Source organism: Bactrocera dorsalis, chromosome 2, assembly GCF_023373825.1.
Source record: "Bactrocera dorsalis isolate Fly_Bdor chromosome 2, ASM2337382v1, whole genome shotgun sequence".
NCBI classification, from domain to species: domain Eukaryota; kingdom Metazoa; phylum Arthropoda; class Insecta; order Diptera; family Tephritidae; genus Bactrocera; species Bactrocera dorsalis.
The window spans coordinates 100923036-100946899 of NC_064304.1; the positions used below are offsets into that span (position 1 = coordinate 100923036).

Below are 23864 nucleotides of genomic sequence, written 5' to 3' on the forward strand. Positions count from 1 at the left end.
TGTTACTTTTTCTGTGAACCGAAACAAAACTATATGCAAATCCTTTATGCACCGTTGGCAGCAGTTATATTTGCATAAGCAAAAAAACTGTTGCGAACTGCTTGCAGTGGCGCCAGGTTCGTTAACGCCCTCGAAATCAAGTTGTAAACACCCGACAATGTCTGCTGGGTGGTGGGAAATTCAGTTCACAGTTTGTTCGTGCAACAAAACACACATCCATAATAAAAACTTACATATGTGTTTGCGTGCATCCTTTTTTGTTCGATACTCTGAAAAGTCAATTTCCGAATTAACTTTAAAAAGTTTGAAATGAAACTTCAATAAAAAATTGACGCAACCGTTAGCAACTTTTTTTCCTAGTCTTTTGGATATTCATTGGCGCCTGTTCCAAAATTATTTCATAAGTTAGTGGGGAATGGTTTTTTTGGTTGGATGGCCTCCATACCTAATTACATTAATTTGGGTTTCGTTAATCCTCCTGCTTCCCGACGCTCATGTTAAGTCCACACTTCTATACGGCTGCGAAACATCGAATCTTGTAGATTCTGAGATCCAAAAGCTACAAGTGTTCACTAACCGATGCCTTTGCATTATTTGCCGCATTTTCGGACCCATCATCGCCTCTAATTCGCTTTTATGGTCATGAACAAACCAAAAACCACTTTGAGATGAAATTTTCACAAGAAAATCTCAGTAACTCTGTCATGATCTGAACGAGATCCAGACGTAACCACATGGTACGCTATCGATTGGAGGCCACAAAGCAGGCGCCGGAAAGCTCGACTCGCTCAAACTTAGAGAATAAATCAAATCAAAAAAATGACGCAAGATCAAAATAAATGTTAAAGTTTCATGCCATCCCTGTGCTCCCCGCGGAGCCTTAGTATGCAATATATGTATATGCTATATAACGTTAAATATAACAAATTGGAGATAATATAAGGATAAGGATTATAATAGAAGTACTTTTTCCTTTTCAAATGATGCCATTTTTCGAAGTCAGCTGAAATTCGTTCTAGAGATTTAGGTGTCATGTCCATGTCGCCTCATTTTGACATCTTCTTTTTCTTTATTGGCGTAGATAAAGCTTACGCGGTTATAGCCGAGTTTACAACAGTGCGCCGGTCGTTCCTTTTTTTCACTGTTTGCCGCCAATTGGAAATTCCAAGTGGAGCCAGGTCCTTCTCCACCTGGTCTTTCAAGCGGAGTGGAGGTCTTCTTCTTTCTCTGCTTTCCTCGCCGGGTACTGGGTGGAATACCTTCAGAGCTGGAGTGTTTTCGTCCAGCCTGTTTCTTAATTCGCTGAACTATGTCAATGTCGTCGTCTATCTCATACAGTTCATCCTTCAATCGAATGCGATACGCGGCTATGCCAATGCCAGTTGCCAATGCCCAAAGGACCATAAATTTTCTGCAGAACCTTTCTCTCGAAAACTCGTAAAGTCGACTCATCAGATGTTGTCTTCGTCCATGCCTCTGAATCATATAGCAGGGTGGGGATAATGTGTGACTTGTAGTGTTTAGCCTTTGTACCTCGAGAGTGGTTTTTTCTTCTCAAATGCCTACTCAGTCCAAAGTAGCACCTGTTGACAAGAGTTATTCTGCTTTGGATTTCGAGGTTGACGTTACTTTTGGTGTTAATGCTGTTTCCAAGATAAACAAAACTATCTACGACTTCGAAGTTATGATCGTCAACAGTGCCGTGGGAGCCAAATCGCAAGTATGACGACTGTTTGTTTGATAACAAGAGATATTACGTCTTGCCCTCATTCACTACCAGACCCATTTGCTTCGTTTCCTTATCCAGTTTGGAACAAGTAGAACTGACGGCGTGAATGTTGCGGCCAATGATACAATATTAACAGGAGCTGTACACTCTTATACTCGTAGAAGGTTGGACCTGCTCGATTAAGCTCTGCAGCACGAATTATTTTCTCCAGCAATAGATTGAAGAAGCCGCACGATAGAGAGTCGCCTTGTCTGAAATCTCGTTTGGTATTTAGATTATGATGACGTCAGACATAGTTTTGAGAAATGAATCAAGCAATAATAATATTTTTTATTTTTTAGAATACTTATAGTAAATTTCTATTTGCCATCGGTTTTCTAACGAAATTTCCTTAATTTTTTATATCAGCATTCAAGGTTTTACTAATGTACTTATGTTTATGTATTTTATAAACATATGTACATACATATATACTATGTATGTATATGTATAAATATTGTAAGTTCATAGCTTGTGTAGTATACTATAAATTTTAGTTGGTTTACAAATTTAAAGGAAAATTAAATGAAAATTGTGCATAACAAATCAATTTGTTCAATTTAAATTGGCTGCGATCACGAAAAGTTGAATTCAAACGCTGGCGATCGTCAATGCACTTTAATTGAGACTCAGCATATACAAACAGCGAGTACAAGCGTATAAACACGTGTGCAAATACATTGTTTATACATATGTATGTATATAAATGCAAATTAATAAATATCATGTGAATATATGTATGTATATACTTAGATATATCAGCAAAAAATTACAGAAAAGTCAGACAGGCGGGAGTCGTAGTAGAATTTCAAGCATTTCTTTACCAACTTTCTAGCTCCGTACAATATACGATATTATTGCATATAGTATAATATGTAAGGTCATATATGTATGTATATATATATGCATATAATATAATATTTATGCAAATGTATATAATTCTCGTAAGATTTTATTCATTTTCTTACTGCTTTTTTGACGTCCATGTATTAGCCGCACGATCAGTCCCGATCTCTCTCTCGCATTTGTATCTTTGTAAAAGAAAATTTATTTGAAAATATTTGCCAAAAATCGAATTTTACTTTCAGTGACCTTAGTCTAAGTCCATAGGTGCCTCTGGTCTTTTGTGTGCCCAGAACGTACATACATTCATATGTATACACAATTCGAAATAAGTGATTTACGTAGATACCTCTTTTATGTCTTCCCTTCATATTGTTTTCGTGTGGTCGTGCCAACTGAACTTTGGCCATTAATAGGGAAGAAAACGATAATATTAAGGCCATCAGGGAAATTATTGCTAACCAGTCAGAAAGAAGTCGTTTTAAAAACACCATTTCTTTTAAAATAAGGGTGATTAATCAGAGAGTATATCAAGATACACCTAGTTATTAAAGCCTCATTTATATTTGACGTGTCAAAGTCACACAAATTTTAGTGATACATTTCGAATTATTCTACGGTGAAATAAGAAAATCCGAACACAGGAGTTCTTCTTTTTCTATGGCTTCTCAAAGGACTACATACATATATCAGTCCATATGTGATCTTCGTTCAGCCATCTAACCTAAATCAGAAAATCAAAAAAGCAAAAGTTGCTTGGGTTGAAGTCATATTAACTCGAGGATAAACTCGCTGAACTTCCGTAAGAGATATTATTGCGCTTGCTTTGGACATGTCGCTGGTTTCCTAAGGAATTAGTAAATTACAAGCTTGATTGATTTAATACCATGTTTCGAAAGAAATCGGTTGCAATATCCACCAGTTTCCAATGCCTTTAATTAGATTGGAATATTCATTGGCCACCATGCTTTTAATTTATGGATTTGTTATTTATTTTGCCTTTTTAAAAGTTCCTTAAAGTTTTTTTATATTAAATTTGTTTAGAATTTCTTATGTCTCAGCTGTATTTACATAACATGCATTAAATTTGTGTTGCTTTAGTTTTACCAACGGTAACAAATCACTCATTGTTGCGGGGGACAAGTCATTGACGACTCATCTTGTCACTTCTAGCCACTGAATGGTACGATCACTTGGTCGAAACGAGTGCGTTTGTGCCATGTGTGTGAAATGAGAGAAAGCTAAACATGAACATATGGATGTAAATAAACTGAGAGAGTGAGCGCTTTAGACACAACAATCCCGAAAGACGAACAGAGCGATTTTGAGTAATCAGTGGCTTGAAGAAAATAATACATGGGACTAGATTAGATTAGAGTAGAATACTCGTATAACATAATGTTTTTATATTTCTAAACATTTTGAAATAATTTGTATCGAATTAAAAGTTTGTAACAGAGTTAATGCTTCTTTTTCGTCGCGGAAAAGTTTCTGGTAGACTGAGCCATCTTTAGAGACATCTCATGCAGTGAAGATATTTTTATATTTTTTGGTCTTAGTTTCGATTGAAAAATATTTTGCTTTCGTTTACAAATGTAAGTACCTATAGACTACGGGATTGATAACTATCATCACTAATGAATACAAGCATACATTTGCTGTATATATCTATGTATTCGCAAACAATAAGTTCGTGCCACCAAGCGGAGCAATCGTCCGCCGCCCAACAGCTGTTGACCAGCCGTCGCCGCGATCACGTCGAACAATTCACGATTTTGCGTTGCCCGTCAGTTGAAAAATTAACAATTTGCCGTTAACATGCTAGTCCAGAACGCTCCCTCGTGTATAATGATTAGGCAGGGAGTAGAAAATATTAATTAAATTAAATAAAATATTATTGAATGTCTGAAAGTGCATATTGAATTTGTGATTTTTTGTTTCAACGTTAAAACTCACCGTGCGTTTGGTGATCGTACGTTTACAGTGATTACTTACGTAAAACAGTTTTGTCGGTTTGACGGGCGTTACAAAGTTTAAATGAGCAGCTGTGAAAATGTGATTTATGCTAAGTTTTTTTTTTAGAAAATGTCGGCTAGCAATTATAAATATTAATTTATAATTTTAAAATTAAAATAAGAATGATTTCATAAAAATTCGCAAAATTTCAATTCGCCGCATAAACCAATAAAAATAGTTCATTGAAATGCTAGTGACCTACAAATAACACAAAGAATTAATTGATGCAAAAAAGTTTCCACTTGGTGATTTATTTAAAGGATCGCACGCCACACTTCATTATTGGTGGTGTGATCTTGGTTGATCGCCAAAACGCTGCATACATGTGTATGCTTGTAAGTGTCTCCAACAACAAGAAAAAACAAACGGATATCCATAAGTGAACATATAAGCAAATAGTATAGTCGTGTTTGTGGCATGCAACCCAGCTGTGCCCCTGTGTGTGATGCAATCGATCGTCATTGGTCGCACAATCGATCGATCTACATTAAAGTTAATAAATTTATTGTAAAAGCAATGTGAGAAGTCTTTTAAGCATTCAAGCAGTGTACAAAAATTGTGATTATATTATACTATTGTGATATTATTTAAATGACTGCAAGCAAATGAGTTAAAAATGCATTAAAAAGTGATCAAGGAAGCAATTAATAAAAATTAAAACACTATTTGTCCTTAGCTGTGTCCGCTAGGGTCAATCGCAAGCAATTAACCTATAATAAAAAATAAAAATAAGAAAATATAGCATCTATAGCAAAAGCTAACAAAATCTGTGCCAAAAACGCCGAACTGCCGAGAAATTGCCCAGCTGCAGTTTTGAAAATTCAATGGTAAATTGAATTAGAAATCAAGTGGTTGACATATTATCATATAATATAGGAAGTACTATATATATTTATACAACTAGACTTCCCCCAATAGCTGTTCCGGCTCATCGACGCAAAGCTTTCCCCTTGAATTCCTCTAGTAAGTGTAATAAATTGCAGAAAACAAAATGTTCACGGTGCCATTTCATCGTGACACGATTCTCACCACATCGCTTAGCGATGCCTCAACATTGAACAAGAGCCGTACAGTACGTAAATAAATTGAGTATATGTAAAACAAATTAAAAGAATTAAAAAAAAAAATTTAAATAACAAAAATTTGTTTTGCTTTGTTGCTGACCGCATTTGCGAATGACATTGAAAGTTGTCTGTGTTTGAGCAAGCAAAACACTAATAAATATCCTCTTCTTTCTCAAAACGGCAGTATTTTTTCTAACAGACAAACAAACAATTTTGCATGTGCATGTGCCTTTCGGCTGATCGTATGTACTAATAAAACTTGTATGCAAATTAATCTGCTTCGATTTATTATAGAATTTCCAACTATTCTTGGAATAGTAAATCTCCAATATAAAAGAATTTATGTATGTGCTAACTTTTCGGAATGCTGCACTTGCACCAGAGCTAATGGATTGAAAAAAAAGAAAAGTTATGGCAAAAATATTTACTTTTACTAATAAATTAAATTTGAGCAGAAAATTTTAATTTTCTGTTTAATTTGCGAAGCCGTTATGACATTCATATTTTCTCAGTAAATATATCGCTTTTTTTACTCAACCTCTTTCGAATTATACCATATAAACCTTACAAAGAGAGTCTTATTGGTAAAAGCTTTAGTCATATAAAGGGTGATCCATTTGGAGGTTCCCTAATAAAAAAAAAAACACAGAAACTTTAAATCTAATAGAGAATGTTTATTATCATTCGAAAGAATATGCTTTCGCATTTATTTTTTGAAGATTATTTCTTTCAAATGTTGGCCTGGACTACATCTCAGAAGGTCCATCCATTAGACCAACTTTCGATGACTCGTTCGGGCATTTCGACTAGTAATTGGCGAATGACATGCGTGCTGTTTTGCTTTAAGATCTGAATCGAAGCGGGATTGTCCGCATAGACTTTAGATTTTTCATATCCCTACCGAAAAAAGTCTAATGGTGTGGTATCACACGATCTTTGTGGCCAATCGAAGAACCCAAAACGTGTAATTATCTGCTCAACGAAGTGTTTTCTCAATAAATCTTTTGATTGATGCGATGCTTAGGAAGTGGCGCCGTCTTTTTGAAATCTAATGTCGCCGAGATCGCGAGTTTTATTTTCAGACATCAATTTGTCATGCCGCGATAACGGTCGCCATGGACGGTTATGTTCTCACCTTCATCATTTTGAAGAAATATGAACCGATAATTCTACCGGCCCATACCAAAACGTTGTTTTTTTCTGGATGTACTGGCAGTTCTTGAATCTCTTCAGCTTTCTCTTAATCCCGAATGGGGCAATTTTGCTTGTTTATATTCCGATTGAAATGATATTCAATCATCGCTGAACGAAATTTGTCTCGAAAACGTCGGATCTTCAACTTCATCTCGACGTAAAATGCGCCAAGTCGTTCCATAGGTCAATACGAGTTGCTGTGAATGACGCCGAATCGACTCTCCACGGTTTTCGGGTACACTCTCAGCTACGGGTGTTATATATTCTGCATTGCGTGCCTCTATTATGGATTCCTTTTCGTTAGTTTTTAGGAGGTACAGCCAGTCAAAAGTCGTACTCTTGGGTAGTGTGAAACTACAATTAAAATTTGTAATTAATACTAACGATAGACTCTGAAATGTCTGTAGACTAGCCCATACCCACCCTTCGATATCACAGGAAATTTGACAGGCATTTGTTTTCGAAATTTTACCAAATGAGTAGTGTTTTCAAGACCATAGACGTACTCATTTATCGCTTCGAAAGCCGAAGTGAGGAACTTTACTTCGTTACTCACACTTCATTTTTCTCCCACGGAACCACTAGACTAAGTATTAGAGAAGAAGACATTAAACAGAAGACTTACATATATATATAAATTCTATAAAATTTTTCACCGTGAAACTACCGCCAAGTGTGGTTTTCAGCTTTTTCCCTTATACTTGAAAACTGATGCAAGAAGTATGCAAAGTCTTGTATAAACTCTGTACACCTTAGACAGATCGGACAAAGGTCATGATGATAATACACTAAAGGTAGCTTCTAAATCACCCAAGACCACGGTTCATGTACAAATCCAGGTTGAATTTTGTCTATCTATCCACGAATGGGTGTATGTTATCCATATGTCCGCCGTCCTTTGCATGAGGTTTTGTCCCATTGTGATTCTTTCGATTCTATCCTCTCTTTTTCCTTAGCGTAAGTACAGAATCCACCCAAGTATCTCAAACGCTGGAATTTTTCATGAATCTGTTTTACTGAAGTTAAAACTTCAGCATAGTCACTTGATATGGTTCGGAAAGCACTTAGCTTCGATCAAAAGTAGAATCGCATACAATATACATATAGTATAGTCATCTCATTATTTTTTTTTGTTTTTTCCATTCATCTTATACATACGTAGTAGTATAGTCATTGTCGTTGTTGCAGTGGGATTTCCAAATTATGTTGAATCGACTTGGCAAGTTCTCAATTGAATATAAATCCTGGCGCGTTCCGATTACGTAACCTCCATTATAATATAAATGTTACTGGTAACATTAAATACCCGAATTTCACGGAGAGATGAAATTAATATAATCGTTGACGATAATGAAATTTCAAAACAATTTGTTCAACTTGACAGCTGGATTTGACATCTGACAGATTACAACTCTGCACTTCAAAAGCTTTGTGTTTAAACTATCAGTTAATAAAAAGCATAGTATAGTAACTTGTATCATAATTTCCTGAAAACATTTAAGAATGTTATGTACAAGTCTTCTCTACCTGATTGCAACGCATTGCCGTCAATTTCCGCATAATAAAGTGCAATGATATTCAATTAACAGCGTACCGGCGACGCTCGGTTTCTCACAAGCTCAATGCATTTTCAAACAGTTATGTATCGGTATGTACATACATACATAATATGTATAAATGTATGTGCTATATGCAGTATTTATAAACAATGCAAACGTTAATAATTGGCAATAAATATTTACAACGAAATCAGCATGTGTGTACCGTTAATAACATACGGCCACCGACTGCCCACATAACTGGTCGGCCATGTGATAAGCAGTCGCTGGCTGGCGGTTGTTTTGGTATAAAAAGCTTAATATTAATTCAATTAAAATTGTATTAAAAGCAATGAGTATTAAAAGCAAGTGCGTAAACGGCTGTGTACGCATACCTATCTGTATGTACATATGTAAAGACACACACACAGAATTAAAGATAAATAAATATGCGCGCAAACACGTTCCTTTATTGTAGACAAAAACATCTTTTCCCCCACAATATTTGTGTTATTTTAATAAAAAGCTAAATTGATTGAAATTCGGTAGGGAACCACAACACATTTTAAATTGGTTTACATATGTATGCATGTACAATTGTATGTATGCGTATCCAAACATACAAAAACAACGTCATAAATTAATTTATAAAAATAAACAAGTCGCTTTCATTGGCGTTTGAACGAACGCGTCTGAGTTAAGCATAAAACGCTGAAAAAACGATGAAAAAATATTTATGTTTAAACATATGTATATATATACTTACATATGTATGTACCTATGTATAATCCTATTTACATATGTAGGCAAAGGTACTTGCACACCTGAGTATGTACTTAAGTACATTGGTTTTTAGAACTATAACAATAAGTTTGTGATAGGTGATAGCTGTCCAAACAGTCATAGTAAACACATACATACATATATACATACATATGTTTGAACTTTATGCTTAGTAATATTCGCAAATTATCATGCAATCTTGCTCCAGAAATACAAAAAAAAATTATTTGCGATTATCATTGTGGCAAATAAAGCAAAATATTTAGTTATTTATCAATTTTTATTTGGTCGCCTTTAAAGTAATTCCCATCAGATGTAATATACTTACATATGTTAACGAGTTTTCCAGTCACACTTTTCATAAGCAGTTTTTGGATTGGCCTTCAGCTCCTCCAGCGAATTTTTTTTTTATCTCTTCGATCGACTGAAAACGGATTCCCTTGCGACGATTGTTGACTTGTTTACCTGTCACACTCCTAATCCCATGCCCATCGGCAGTTATATAATGCTCTCCATGAATGTGGGATCGGAATTCGCACGATTAAGCATGTCCAAAGAGACCTGTCTACGGTCGAGATCTCTTGCCATCTTTCTAACACTTGCCTGATCAAAGGTCGTCCAGAACGGGGAATGTCTTCAACGATCTCTCGATCGTCTTTGAAGGTTTTGTACCACTTTTATGCTTAATATTCTCGAACGAATGTCCAGGCTGTCTTTCATACCAGGCCAGCTAAGTGAAGAGATTTTAGTCAAACAACGTTTGAGGAAGTCAAAAACTGATCAATTGGAAATCATATTTGGCGCTTTGTTGGTGATATAAGGCCAGTTATACTAGAAAAAGTAATGAAAAATTGGACTGGATGGATGTTTTGTTGCCCTGGATATCGAGCAAAGTTCGATGGTTTTAAGTGTCCAGATTACGAATTTATTCGTCAAAGTATTGAATGCGCTCTTGTTTTTATTAGTTTACAACAGCGAGCAAGTTGTGGAGATTCCAAGCGTAACCAGGCCCTTCTCCACCTGGTATTTCCTACGTAGTGGAAGTCTTCCTCTTCCTATGCCTCCCCCGGCGGGTACTGCATAGATTACTCTCAGAGCTGGAATGTTTTCATCCATTCGGACGACATGACTTAGTCAGCGTAGCCACTGTTTTTTAATTCGCGGTACTACATAAGTACATATGTCAATATCTTCGTATATCTCATGCAGCTCATCGTTCTGCCAACTGCATTATTCATACTTTTTCTCGAAAACTCGTAACGCCAATTCATCACATGTTGTCATCTTCCATGCCTCTGCATCACATAGCATAGATGAGGATGATGAGTGACTTGTAGAGTTCGGTCTTTGTTCGTCGAACTTAAGGATTTTAGTAAAAAAAAGAAATTTATGCAAAATATGCTGAAGTGTGTCTGCAAGGCGAAAGAATGACTATATCTACAATCATTTGGACACATTTTCGGATAATTTACATAATTTTAGTGAGAAAAAGGGAGTGCGGTTTAAGCAGGATCTTAAAATGATGGAAATACTTATCAATACTGATAGGATCGTCCCATTATTGTAGATTATTGCTGATCCTTAAACAAATATTGTCAACTGAACAATATTACATACATATTTCTCTTGTCATCTTTGTCAACTTTCAATATATTTTTTAAAGTAAGCTCATTCATCATTATCTAAACATGATTTAGTTGTTTTCTTTGCAAGTTATGCAGTCGGTTTCACTTTATTTAAATCATTCTTTCATTAAATATTTCTAAATTCCATAAATATTTACAAACATGTTATATAAATATTCGAGGATTTACTAAGCACAAGTTATCTGTAGAAAGCCGCGAGCTATTTACAAGTACTTCACTTATTGGTCAGTCAATAAGTCCACTGTTTTGCTTTTCTTTTTCGATTTCAATATATTTTCCCTGCTTTTTGTTTGTGTTTAGTTGCCTTCGCCGTCAAATAAACAGTCACGTCGCCTTGGTTTACATAAATACAAACTTTAATGCGAATATGTAAATAAGTAGTTTAAATATTTACTATTAATTACATACATATGTACACTAGTTTAGTGCTTAGCCGACAAGTGTTTTTACTCACTTGTGTAAATTGATTCGTTTGGGCATTACAACATTGAGTAGTTAAAATGCGATTTTTTGAAAAATATTTCTTACTGTGTTTATGTTATCACAATTTACACAGATTCTTATTTTTAGCAAAAAATAAGTGGAGAATATATATATAATTTCGATTTCTAAAACTTAGAAGAAAATGATTGAAGAAGAACCAAATTGCTTTTCAATTCAAGGAAAAGTTAGAATTCTTGTGGGAAAAGTGTAGAAAATTTGCAAAATGTCATTTATTTTCTTTTTATACTCTTGAAACGTGTTGGTCAAAGTATGAACTGCTTAAGATTAATAGCATCCTACGGTCAAGGGTCTTCATCTTAAACATATGTAAATATAACAAATGTATCCACTATAAGCTTTTATGTATGTGTGTATACATCTGTGTATACATGAGCTTAATTACCTGATCAGTTAAAAACATATTTCCTCGACTATTTATAGAGTTGTTTAATTTATTGCGAATAATTACGCACTCGGCGATGTACATTTACAAATAGATAGTTTTGCATATGTATTTACATATGTACATATATACGTACTTACAAACATACATACATAGACTATACAAGCAACTGTGCTTGTTATTCGTAAGTTAATAATTGGGGTCACAAAGTCTAGCTTCAGTTGACTATATTGTTTATCGTACATTCATACATACATACAAGCTGCGTTCCAAAGTAAGAAGGACTTTTTGAATCTAGCGCCCCTTGTGGCGCCATCTATATGTCGACTGGTGCGTTAGAGTCTGCTATCTTTATCGATTGTCCAGTGAGAGTTTCATAACATTTCATCAATTGGAAGTGAAGTTATTGTGTTTTAAGTGTCAGTATGTTTGTGTTATCGGTGCGAAAATGAGCTTCAAACAAAGACCCAAACTCAAATTTTGTTTTAAAATTGGTAACACTTTTACCGAAACGTTTCAGTTGATGAAACAAGTTTATGGCGATGATTGCCTATTCCGTAGCAGAGTGCACGAGTGGTTTCAACGTTTTTAAAGTGGTCGTGAGGACATAAATGACGATCAGCATGTGGGCCAATCAAAATCATCATTTAAATTCATGGAAATGGAATTGAAAATCGATTACGAAAGTTGTGTGCACGGTTTGTTCCGCACAAATTGACTGGCGACCAAAAATTGCTCAGAATCCAACATTCGAAGGACGATTATTTGACCAAAAATCACATTTAAACCATTAACCACTCACCGTATTTACCTGATATGACACGCGCCTTGTATATGTATTTGCTTGTATGCATATAATTAGTATTAAGAACTCATGGTGTTCTAGTGGAGGCTTACAAAAAAGATAGTTTTTAACAGATTTGTAAAAGGAAATGTTTTGTAAATAGGTACTGTATATGCTTACATAAAACATCATGTTTATCACACAGAATTAATTGAAATTATTAATTAGATGCACATGTTTTCATATGTTCCTATTCTTTTTTTGCTTTCTTTGAAAATCATTTAAATAATTCAAATGTTTTTTTTTTTTGGTTAAAGCTCAAATATAACGCTGCTACAAAAATAGTTTATACCTTTCAAGGGAAGTTCTCCCATTTTTGGCTTTTGTTTGTACCCACACAATATTCTCTCCCACCCTGCGTTCTCTAAGGCACAGACATAAAGGAAACAATTTGTTATTGTTTGCCATTTTATTTTTATTTCTGCTTATATAACATCCATCTCACCTCTTACCGCATGCAATTGTTCTACTAACTGTACAAAATATATATTTGGAAACATCAAAAGAAAGTCCACAAATAAAGCCATAAAATGGCAATTAAATTTACGTGTAATATATGTATGTATGTAAAATATAAGCAAATTTATTTTGCATTTATTGTTGTAAAATTTAAATTGTTATTTTTACTTGGGGTACTCACAACCTGTCGTAAAGCATCGTAAAATCGTAAAATTATAAATTTTTACACTTGTTTAAGAAATTGTTGTTGGATTTCATACAAAAATGAGTTTACACATTTACAATTCTCAATGCTATGTTTTCGAATCGTTATAACATACAACTTTATGAGACTTGTGAATTGCACAAATGTAAATTATTTTCGACAACCTAGCTTTGTTTTGTATTTGTAAATGTGCCTAAAATATTAAAAAAATAATATTTAAAACAAGCAAAAATATATGTATACATGTACATATAATATACTTAATATATATGTATATATATATATGAAATTAAAAATACTTGTATATTTGGTCATCACCACAATACAAATACAATTTGCTTCTTCATATGCATTTTTTGGGCTTCTGTTACTCATGCATTTTTAATATATAATCTATCCGTATATATGTATGTATACATAACTACATACAAATATACATATTTGTACCTATATATAGGTAATATGTCGCCCACCAAGTACATGGTTGCACATCATCCCAGCCATGTGTGATCAGCGGCGTTCTGTCTTCATGATCATTCAGTGCGACGTCATTGCAGATTGCTCATACGCCATGGCGTCCACCGTTAGCAAAGTGCTCGTAATGCACGGTAGAAATAAGCACAGTGGTGGCACAGTAGGCCAACAAAGTATCTTTTGCGCTAAATGTTTTAAACAATTCATTTTTTCACAATTTACATGTACACATACATACAATTAGTTAGACAGTGAAGTTCATTATTTACGTGACTTGGCGTTTATTTAAATATGTAATTATCCAAACACTTCTCACTAGACAGAAAAGACAGAAGTTTGCACAGCAGTTCTAAGGAATTCACAGCAAATTCAAATGCAAATACTTAGCTGTTAACACGTTCGGTTGCGGGTTTTCCACACAAACATACATACACACAAGAGACATCTGTACTTTTTGAATTATTACAAACAAGCATTTAATAAATATATTTACTTCCATACATTATACACATACATACTAGTATTAGTATATGCATTCAGCGAACAGATACTTATTGTCTTGTTCCACTCAAGCATTGAGCGCACACGGAATTTTGATTTTCACACGATTTGTGGCTATTCCGGGAATTATTAATTAAAGCGTTTAGATAAACTACAATGTAGATATATATTTTTTCTTAAATATGCATATAATTGTATATATGTATATTAAGTTATTTTTTGTTTAAAACTTAAAGCACTTAAAACAGCTTTTTTTTAGTATATCGAATCCCCACTTCTGCAACTTATGCACTATTTGAGCCCTGCCCTCTTATTAAATATTCGAAATCAAAACAAAGTTGTCCAATTAATACAATACGAAATGATTACAAAGAACATGAGAGTTGCGTGTTCGATTAGTCACTAGTTAAGTGGTAGCTTTGTAAGCTTTTGATACGTTTTTGTTATATTTTTTATGGAAACCATGAATCCGCAAACAGACTTTATGTAAATATCCAAATACCTATTACTTTGCTTGAAAACAACGGATGCGATTAGGAATGTTTTTTATACACTGAATAGAGTATACTACTAAGATTGTCATGAAATTTGTAACACCAATATAAAATATATATGTACGTAAATCATCAGCTTCGTTGTAGAATTCGGTCGGACGAAAGCATACCCGACGATTGGAATTTAAGTGTGTTCTGCCCAACCCACAAAAAAGGAAATCCCACAATCTATGCCAACTACCGTAGGATAAGCCTCCTCAACATCGCATATCGAACGTATTTTATGAAAGATTAAAGTTCACCGTTAACCGTTGAGTTCGGCTTTAGACCTGCAAACTCAACAACAGACCAGATATTCACCATGCGTTAAATTTTATGAAAGACCCGTGAAAAGAGGATCGACACACACCACTTCTTCGCCGATTTTAAAGCTTCTTTTGATAGAACGAAAAGGAGTTGCTTCTATGTGGTTATGTCTGAATTTGGTATCCCCGCAAAAGTAATATGGCTGTGTATACTGACGTTGAGCAATACCAAAAGCTCCGTCAGGATCAGGAAGAACCTCTGAGCCGTTCGATATCAAGTATCGAGGTTTCAGACAAGGCGACTCCTTATCGTGGGACTCAATCAATCATCAATTCAATCTACTGCTGGAGAAAATAATTCGAGCTGCAGAGCTACATCGGGAAAGCATAATTTTTATAAGAGTGTAAGCATTGGCCTCAACTGCTTACTCCGGACTGGATAAGGAAGCGAAGCAAGTGGGTCTGGTAGTGAACGAGGGCAAGACGAAATATTTCTTGTCCCCAAACAAACAGGCGACTCGCAACTTGACTCCCACGTCACTGTTGGCAGTCATAACACTGAAGTCGTAGAGAATTTCGTCTATCTTGGAAACAACAACAATGTCCATAACATAAAATAAGTTCCTGTATTTACCGCCTTAAATATCTTTAAAATTTTAGCTATAATTCCGTTATTTTTCGATTCAATGTTGTTGTGCTTAAGAATGGGTGACTCACAGGAATATATTTTTCTACGATTTTTATAATGCGTTCGAAGAAAATATTTATGAGAACAATATACAAAGTTTAGTATTTTTTTATTTTTTGCCTTGAAACTTTTAGACGTGGTTGTCTGACTGACTATAAGCTATGTAAATACTTTTAAGTCTTCAATTTTTGTTGCACAACTAAATAAAGAAATGTTTCAGTAGAACAATTTTAGTTTTTGGCGATAATACTAACAAATATGCATACATTTTTTGTCGCATGAAAGAAAAACACAAAAAATAATCTCAGGACTACAATGACATTTAATGTTAAGCTTTTCAAAAAATCAAAACATTTTCAGTTTCTAAGGTTGAAAGTATTTATTTTGTTAATATATACCAAAACACAGGTATATATGTAGATAAATGTGTACATATGTATATAAAGAACTAGAAGTATATATATATCCTATGTTCCACCTAGGAACTACGAGAAAATATATATAAATATCTATTTATAATTTATTGCTGTCTATCAGTCAGTTTGTAGATCACACACTGAGCTGGAATTGTTTGAAAAGATACATAATTCCATTTTTCGTTATGCTCGAAAAAATCGAAAACAGCCCAAAATAAATCCAAAAGTGATTTCTTCATTGCTAATAGAAAGCGTTTATGAAGTTTTGTATGAAATTTATGTGTGCGGTGAAATTTTTAAAATGAAAAAAAAATAATAATAATAATTTGAGGAAAAAATGTAATAGCATTTGTATATATTTTATGTATATAAAAAAGTACACAAGTTCATCACACTTTATTTTGTTGATTTATGGTATTTGGCAGCACATTTTCTTTGTTGCTGCGCTTCTATCTATGTGTATTTACATATGTACATACAAATATAGCCGCAAATGTTTGTGTTTTCATACAAATATACTATACATCTACATATATACATACATATATACATATATCACAATGCAATTTTCCGTTTGAAGTTTAATGCTTTGTAATCCTTAATGGATTTGTTTGCTAAATTTCGTCTTGATCAACGTAGACTCATAAGCGCCCAACTAAAGCCAAATATACGTATATACATATGCATGTATAAGATATATTTATTTAATTGCATAAACTATTCCGATGTTGTTGCCACCCTTAGAAGCTTCCTATACACATAAAAAGTGTGACAAAAAAGTACCCAAAAGTTCTAAATAAAACCCAAAATATTTTTAATTATTAATCAATATTTGTTTTGTCGCCTTCAAAGTAATCTCCATCAGATGTAATACGAGTACACTTATGTCATCGATTTTTCCAGTCCTCCAAACACTTTTCATAAGCACTTTTTGTGATCGCTTTCAGCTCCTTCATCGAATTTCGTTTTATCTTTTTGATCGATTGAAAACGAGTTCCACGGAGCGACAAATTCCGTTTGAGGAACTAGAAAAGATCACACAGATCCAAATCTGGTGAGTACAGTGGTGCATAATCATCATATAAAAACCATGAAATGCTCTTCCACAATTTCGATCATTTCCGACGGATGTTCTCACTCAAACGCCCCAATACGGCCAAATAGAACTCGCTATTGACCGTCTGTCCCTCCGGAACAAGTTCATGATGCACCAAACTACGTATATCTAAAACATAATGAGCATCACCTTTATTTTTGAGCAGCTTTGGCGTGTTGTTTTTTGGTTTCGGCACCTTTTTTTCCTCCATTCTGATGATTTTCTCATCGGCAGTTATAATACTCTCTATGAATGTGGGATGGGAATTCGCACGATCAAGCATGTTCTAAGGAACCTGTTTAACGGTACTCTTTTCGAAAAAAACGCAGCCTTGTGGAACGAGTCAAGAAAGAACGCGTTTCATACCCAAAATGTCCACCAAAATCACGAACTTACGAGATATGTAGAGCTTTTAATATTTTCATCAGTTGAAGAGGTCGAAGGTCGTCCAGAACGAGACATGTCTTCTACAATCTCTCGACTGTCCTTGAAGGCTTGTACCACTCGTAGATTTTTGTTTTTGATATAACTGAACCACTGAAAGCCTTTTCCACCATTTTCAACGATTCTGCACACGAAATTTGCGTCTTCATCTTCTTTAATGGCGTAGGCACAGCTTACGCGGTTATAGCCGAGCGTGCAACAGCGTGCCACTCACTCGTTTCTTCTTTTAGCAATTTGGCGCCAATTCAAGATACCATCGAAAATTGGTTAGAAATACAAAATTTGAGACAAATTCTTTGTTCGATATTTTTATCCCTTATAAAATTCGCAATTCACTACTGAGGTGTGCCGACTTAAGCAACTGCTGTAAACAAACTGGTTGACAGATCGCGCCCATATTTGAACAGTCCTACCAACTTAGCGAAATACATTTTTTTGAAATATCATTTACCCGGGGAATTTAATTACAATTTCCAGGCGCTTTTTTTGTCACAATGTATGTATACTAATTACAATTTGTCGCTATTTTGTTGCTATTTTTAAACCTTTTTGTATATTACTCTTTTATAAAAAAAAACACGCGCGCTTTGGCAAAATGTCAACGTCTGCGACGTGCGACATGAACGCAGTGGACTTGGCGCTCATCATTACTAAATACTTAAACCCGATTTGCAGTAAATAATATACTAATGCGACGCTACATATATACCCCCGACTGTTGCAACATTTTGCCGAAAAAGAAATAAATGTTTGATTTGCATGCATTTTTGTATTTAAATTCTATACAACTACACTAAAACTACCGTTTGACGAAGTGTGAATCACGTTTGTATCACGTGTGACGCTAATGATGCACTTTTTTCTTGAAATCGTTGCCGTTTTTATTAATCAAAGTGAATCGCTGCCGAGCGGTAACAATTCGTAAGAGGTTGTCTAACAAAAATTTAATTATTTCAATAACAATTGCTTTATATTAACTGCAATTAATCGCAATATAACGTTGTTTTGACAAAATAACAAGATTATTTACCGTAATTTTTTTACACTAATTATTTTATTTGGTTTTTGTTAACCGTTTTGCAGATGGCCGAGCTCATGCATCAAATGCGTGATCCTGCGCACACACTTGGCGGCTCTGTGGGCAGTATACCGCAGACCTTTGTCGCCAACGGCTCCAGCAATGACTTATCCATGCAACGCGCACTCACCGGCAACGGCATACACGCCACACCGGCCACCAATCTCAAGCTCAGCGAAGCCGTACGCAATGCTCAACACGATGCTAGTCCCAATATTATTTCGTCTAAGATGAAATCATCTAAATCGTATACGCATGGCTTGAGCAACTCAGCGGGCACCGTAAGTACAATTACTTCAGTCAATCTACAAATGCAACGTAAATATCTATAAACACGCAACCTAAGCCAACTTTCCACACTCATACACAGGTGCACATTCCGACATCTACCTCTGCGCAGAGTAATCTGTCATTGCTCGCCGATATCTCACCCAATCACACACACTTCTTCGAAGTCATGTATGTGGGTAAAATACGTGTGTCACACAAGCGCGTGCCCTTCTCATTCATCGATGACGCCCTGCCCAAGTTCAAGGCGTACGACGCGCAACGTACACGTCTCATGCAGTTGACCGCCACCGCCACGGCCAGCGCAGCAACAACGGCAGCAGCGTCTAATCGCAAACTCTCCTTGAATGTTGAGTCCAGCAATGTCAACGCGCACGCCAATAGTAGCACAGTAACGTTCGATCTGAAAACCATTTCGCTCAAAGAGAGTGATGCTGAAGAGTCAGCGGCAGAAATGGCTGAGGGCGCGGGCGCAGAAACAGAAGCCGAAACATCAACGGAGACAGAAACGGAAGCTGAACAGCAGGATGCACTGCCACGCAAGTCGATGAAAGAAAGCATTGCAGAGGAAGGCGTTACACAAATCGTTGGGGATGAGCAGAACACATCAAACAAATCGAATAAATTACCAAAGCGATTACTGCGCGGCATTAGTCAGACTGAACTTCCTGTGAAAAAAGAGTAAGTGCCCATATGAGTACATATTTTCAAGGACATATGTTTCTAGTATGCGTGTATGTGGATATAAGCAAAAAAGATTAAATTTTTGAAATGGTGTGAGAACTTTAGATTTTTCTGTCGATTGCATAAGAGGAGAAGAGATTCTAAGTTGAAATGCAATCTAAACCAGTCGAGAAAATAACTAATTTAATAAAAATTCGGTTACATTTCTGGTGCTAGAAACACCCACTCAAGGATAAGCAATGAAGTTTGTGGTGATACTTCCAATAGGCCGCAATGTTTTTAACACTCAGAAGGAAAGGTTGGAGAACCTTTTAAATATAAATATAAATGATAAGTGTGACAAGCTTTTCGTCTTTGTTCTTTTATCAAGAAATTGCACATTGGTCAGAATCGCTCCTGTATCGGACTACTCTAGCACATAGCTGACATACAAACTGATCGATCAAAATCAAGTTCTTGTATGAAAAACTTGTTAATTTGACAATATATCTTCTCGAAATTTGGTATAGATAACAGGCCAAACCAGTGCTACAATCTCAGATCGGTTCACTATAACATATAGCTGCTGTCAAAATCAAGTTAAACATATATGTATATGCATTTCTTTTTTATAGGAAACTCGCCCTCATTTTCGTTATATCACAATTCGTTATATGAAGGCTTCACTGTACTTTATATTCAATGCTCTATGCTCGGACTGTTCTTTCCTCAATATGTTTTCAGGACTGATTGCTCTTTTTCTCAAAGTATTGCCTTATAACCAGGCAATAGTGCAACATTTTCTACCCTCTCAACACGTAATAGTGAGAGTTGCCCCGTGACTTTTTATTTATGGTTTCTTAAAGGGGCAAAGTATTTCAATCAAGTTTTTGCACAAAGTGAACTAACTAGGGAATTATTGCAGTTCCGCAATGACAAATTTCAAAAAAAAAAAATTATTTCGAATATTATTAATAAGAAGTTAGCGGTTCCATAAGCATTATGTCTAATTTAAAACGCACATTCCTCTTTTCCTTAATCAACAACAATAACAAAAACGGAATAACAGTGCAAGCACAGAAGAAGAAAAAGTAGCAGGTCCAAGGACAGATGTGTCACTTGCACCGAATGTTATAATCAACAAACATCCATCACCGCCACGTCAGGCGCAGGAGGCGGAGGCTCCAAAAGAGCAAGCGAAGCAACAAGAAAAAACGACAACAACAACAGCAGCTGATGAAACTCAACAGCAAATGCTCAAGATACCACAACAACCAACCTACGCAACGCTCGACACGTGAGTAGGATGTTGTAGCGTTTTCTGGCTTTTCACCAGCGGCATGCATTAGATTGACCGTGTACTTTGAAAAGTTGTAGCTTTTTGTTGCATTCTACTTAAACGCATTTTGTTGCTTGTTAAAGGCTCCAAGCTGATTGAAGAAAATGTGTATTAAGTTATATGTTTTTTTATGTATATTTGCTTAGAAGCTTTTATAGTTGTTTTTTTGTGTTTCAGAAGCTTTTGTCTTGCATGATTATTTAGTAGCTTGAGTTGAACCCTTAATTTTCGGTTTTCAGTAATATTACATTCGCAAACCATTCGCATAATAAATATCCACATTCTATCCCATCCAACAGCATACCCAAACAACGTGATCGCTCCGCCTCGTACGGTTGTATTCCTCCTTTTGTTGAGCAAAACCGCACCATGGTCTTTCTGGTGGGACGCTCTGATTTGCGGCTCATCTCGCCAGATCGCAAGCAAGTGTTGCTATACAAGGACTTCAAGGATGTGGCCAGCTGCGCGCAAGGACAGAAGAATCCCGATCATTTCGGCATCATCTGTCGTGAGGTGCATAATGATGGCTACATAGGTTATGTATTTAAATGTCAGTCGGATCATGTGTGCGACGATATAGTGGCGGCCATTTCGCAAGCGTTCGTCACTTGCGCAGAACAAAAGAAAAAGGAAGCCACACAGATCTTCTCGTGTGAACACTGTCCCATGTTGTGGTATCACAAACTCTGTAGCGACGTCGAAGGTTTGAGTGAGAAAAAAACACAAGCGATGATATTCCGTCGCATAGAATCGCTTACCGACGATGAGCAAGACATGATTTGGGCCAAATACTATGGTTCGGAGAAGACAAGCTCACCGCTGTCCGAGCAAAATCAATTTTTAATGATGCTCTTACGTGCGCATTGTGAGTCACGTCAGCAAAGGCATGTGCACGACACTGCAGAGAATCGTTCAGAGTTCTTGAATCAATACTTGGGTGGTAGTACGATTTTCATGAAAGCCAAACGTTCGCTCACCAACTCATTTGATCATCTGTTGAAACGTAAAGCATCCAAGGATGACATTGGTATAGCGCATGATCTGCGCGATCATCAGATACGTGAGAAATCGGCCGAGCCGCATCCGGTTAGCCGCAGTGGCAATGAGACACCACCGGAGGGTTTCCGCTCCCGTTCGAACACGATTGGTAGCGCAAGTCCGAGCAAACCGAATGCGGAGCACTTGAAGAGTCCCATGATGGATATGTAAGAGATATTAACTTTTTTCGTTATAAAATTTGTTATTGATATATTATCCGAATTTTTTTCGTACAGTTTCATTAAAGTCGGCAACAGTCCCAAGGAATCTGAAGCACATAAAGCTTCATGGCGTCACGCCATTTTAAACAGCGTGGTAACACCATCAAAGGGCATGGATGGCGATGCGCAGAATGAATTTATGTCACCAATGAGGATTACAAGTAAGTCTTCACGTTTAAAATTCATTTTGTTTTATTATTAATTAATTTCTACGTAGAACGCATACGCGGCAAAAGGTCGCGTGAGGAACTTCGCGATCTCTGGAAGACGGCCATACGTCAGACCATACTGTTGAATCGCATGGAAACCGAGAATGCTATGTTACAGGCGCGTCAAAATGAAAATGAGCTCAAACGCATAAAACTGGACTATGAAGAGATCGTACCATGCGACAAACAACTGATCGAGCGTTGGGAGCAGATCATTGAACGTGACTCCATGAAAATCGCCAATAAGAAGGATCCCAAAGTGTTGGCACAAGCGATTAAATGTGGTGTGCCACGTTCGAAACGTGGTGATGTTTGGACCTTCCTCGCCGATCAGCATTCCATGAACACAGCACCAGTGGATACAAAGAAATTTCCCAATTTCAATACGCCCTACCATACTTTGCTGAAAAATCTCACCGAACATCAGCATGCCATCTTTATCGATTTAGGACGCACCTTCCCTAATCATAAATTCTACAAAGATCCGCTAGGTGTAGGGCAATTGTCGCTGTTCAATTTGCTGAAAGCCTATTCCATACTCGATCCGGAGCTGGGCTACTGTCAAGGTTTGGGTTTCATATGCGGCATATTGTTGTTGCATGTAGGTATTGCATTTACCGTTATTTATGACATACTCACAGAATTTATTTTCTTTAGTGCGATGAGGCGGACGCTTTTCAATTGCTCAAACATCTCATGTTTCGCCGTCAGATGCGCACGAAATATTTGCCGGATATGAAGAAATTCCAGTTGCAGTTGTATCAACTATCACGGCTCGTCAAAGATCACTTGCCAGAATTATACATTTGGCTCGATCAGAATGACGTGTCACCCACTCTGTATGCCGCACCCTGGATTCTAACTGTATTCAGCTCACAATTTCCATTGGGTTTCGTGGCGCGCGTTTTCGATTTGCTTTTCCTCGAGTCATCGGAGGTGATTTTCAAATTCGCCATCGCTCTGCTGACAGTGCACAAAGACGAGTTGCTGGCCCGCGACAACTTTGAGGAAATTATGGATTATCTAAAAACAGTTGTGCCGAAAATGGAAGCGCACACAATGGAGAAAATAATGAAATTGGTAAGTTTGTGCAAAATTTAGGCAAAGGTCTATCGAATTCTGTGATCTTTATAATAACTGAAACTCTCATTATATTTCCATACATTGCAGGTATTCACTTTAGACGTCAGCAAGCAGCTGACCGAATATAATGTGGAATACAATGTATTACAAGAAGAGATCTCAACAGCAAATCACCACTTGGAGATGTTGAACCGAGAGAAAACACGTAATATGCATCTCGAACAGCAACTACAGGTGAGACGACTTTTGAATAACAACAAATACGTTTTTATTTCTAATTC

General features: G+C 36.1%; 1 protein-coding gene across 7 annotated transcripts in view; it reads left to right on the plus strand.

Annotated features, from left to right (window-relative positions):
• The window catches only part of LOC105226056 (TBC1 domain family member 4), a 46767-nt gene that overhangs the window by 18943 nt on the left and 3960 nt on the right, over positions 1 to 23864 (plus strand). The window contains exons 1-10 of one of the 7 annotated variants that reach the window (XM_049447161.1): positions 4333 to 5454; positions 5532 to 5699; positions 18748 to 19023; positions 19113 to 19711; positions 20763 to 20990; positions 21332 to 22237; positions 22307 to 22452; positions 22509 to 23101; positions 23158 to 23580; positions 23671 to 23817. In XM_049447161.1, the coding sequence (XP_049303118.1) occupies positions 5619 to 5699; positions 18748 to 19023; positions 19113 to 19711; positions 20763 to 20990; positions 21332 to 22237; positions 22307 to 22452; positions 22509 to 23101; positions 23158 to 23580; positions 23671 to 23817 (3399 nt within the window). In that variant the 5' untranslated portion in view covers positions 4333 to 5454; positions 5532 to 5618. Of the gene's footprint in view, positions 1 to 4332; positions 5700 to 18151; positions 18593 to 18747; positions 19024 to 19112; positions 19712 to 20762; positions 20991 to 21331; positions 22238 to 22306; positions 22453 to 22508; positions 23102 to 23157; positions 23581 to 23670; positions 23818 to 23864 lie in introns of those variants that run through there. The other 6 variants (XM_049447162.1, XM_011204802.4, XM_011204803.4 and 3 more) reach the window with 6 other exon arrangements.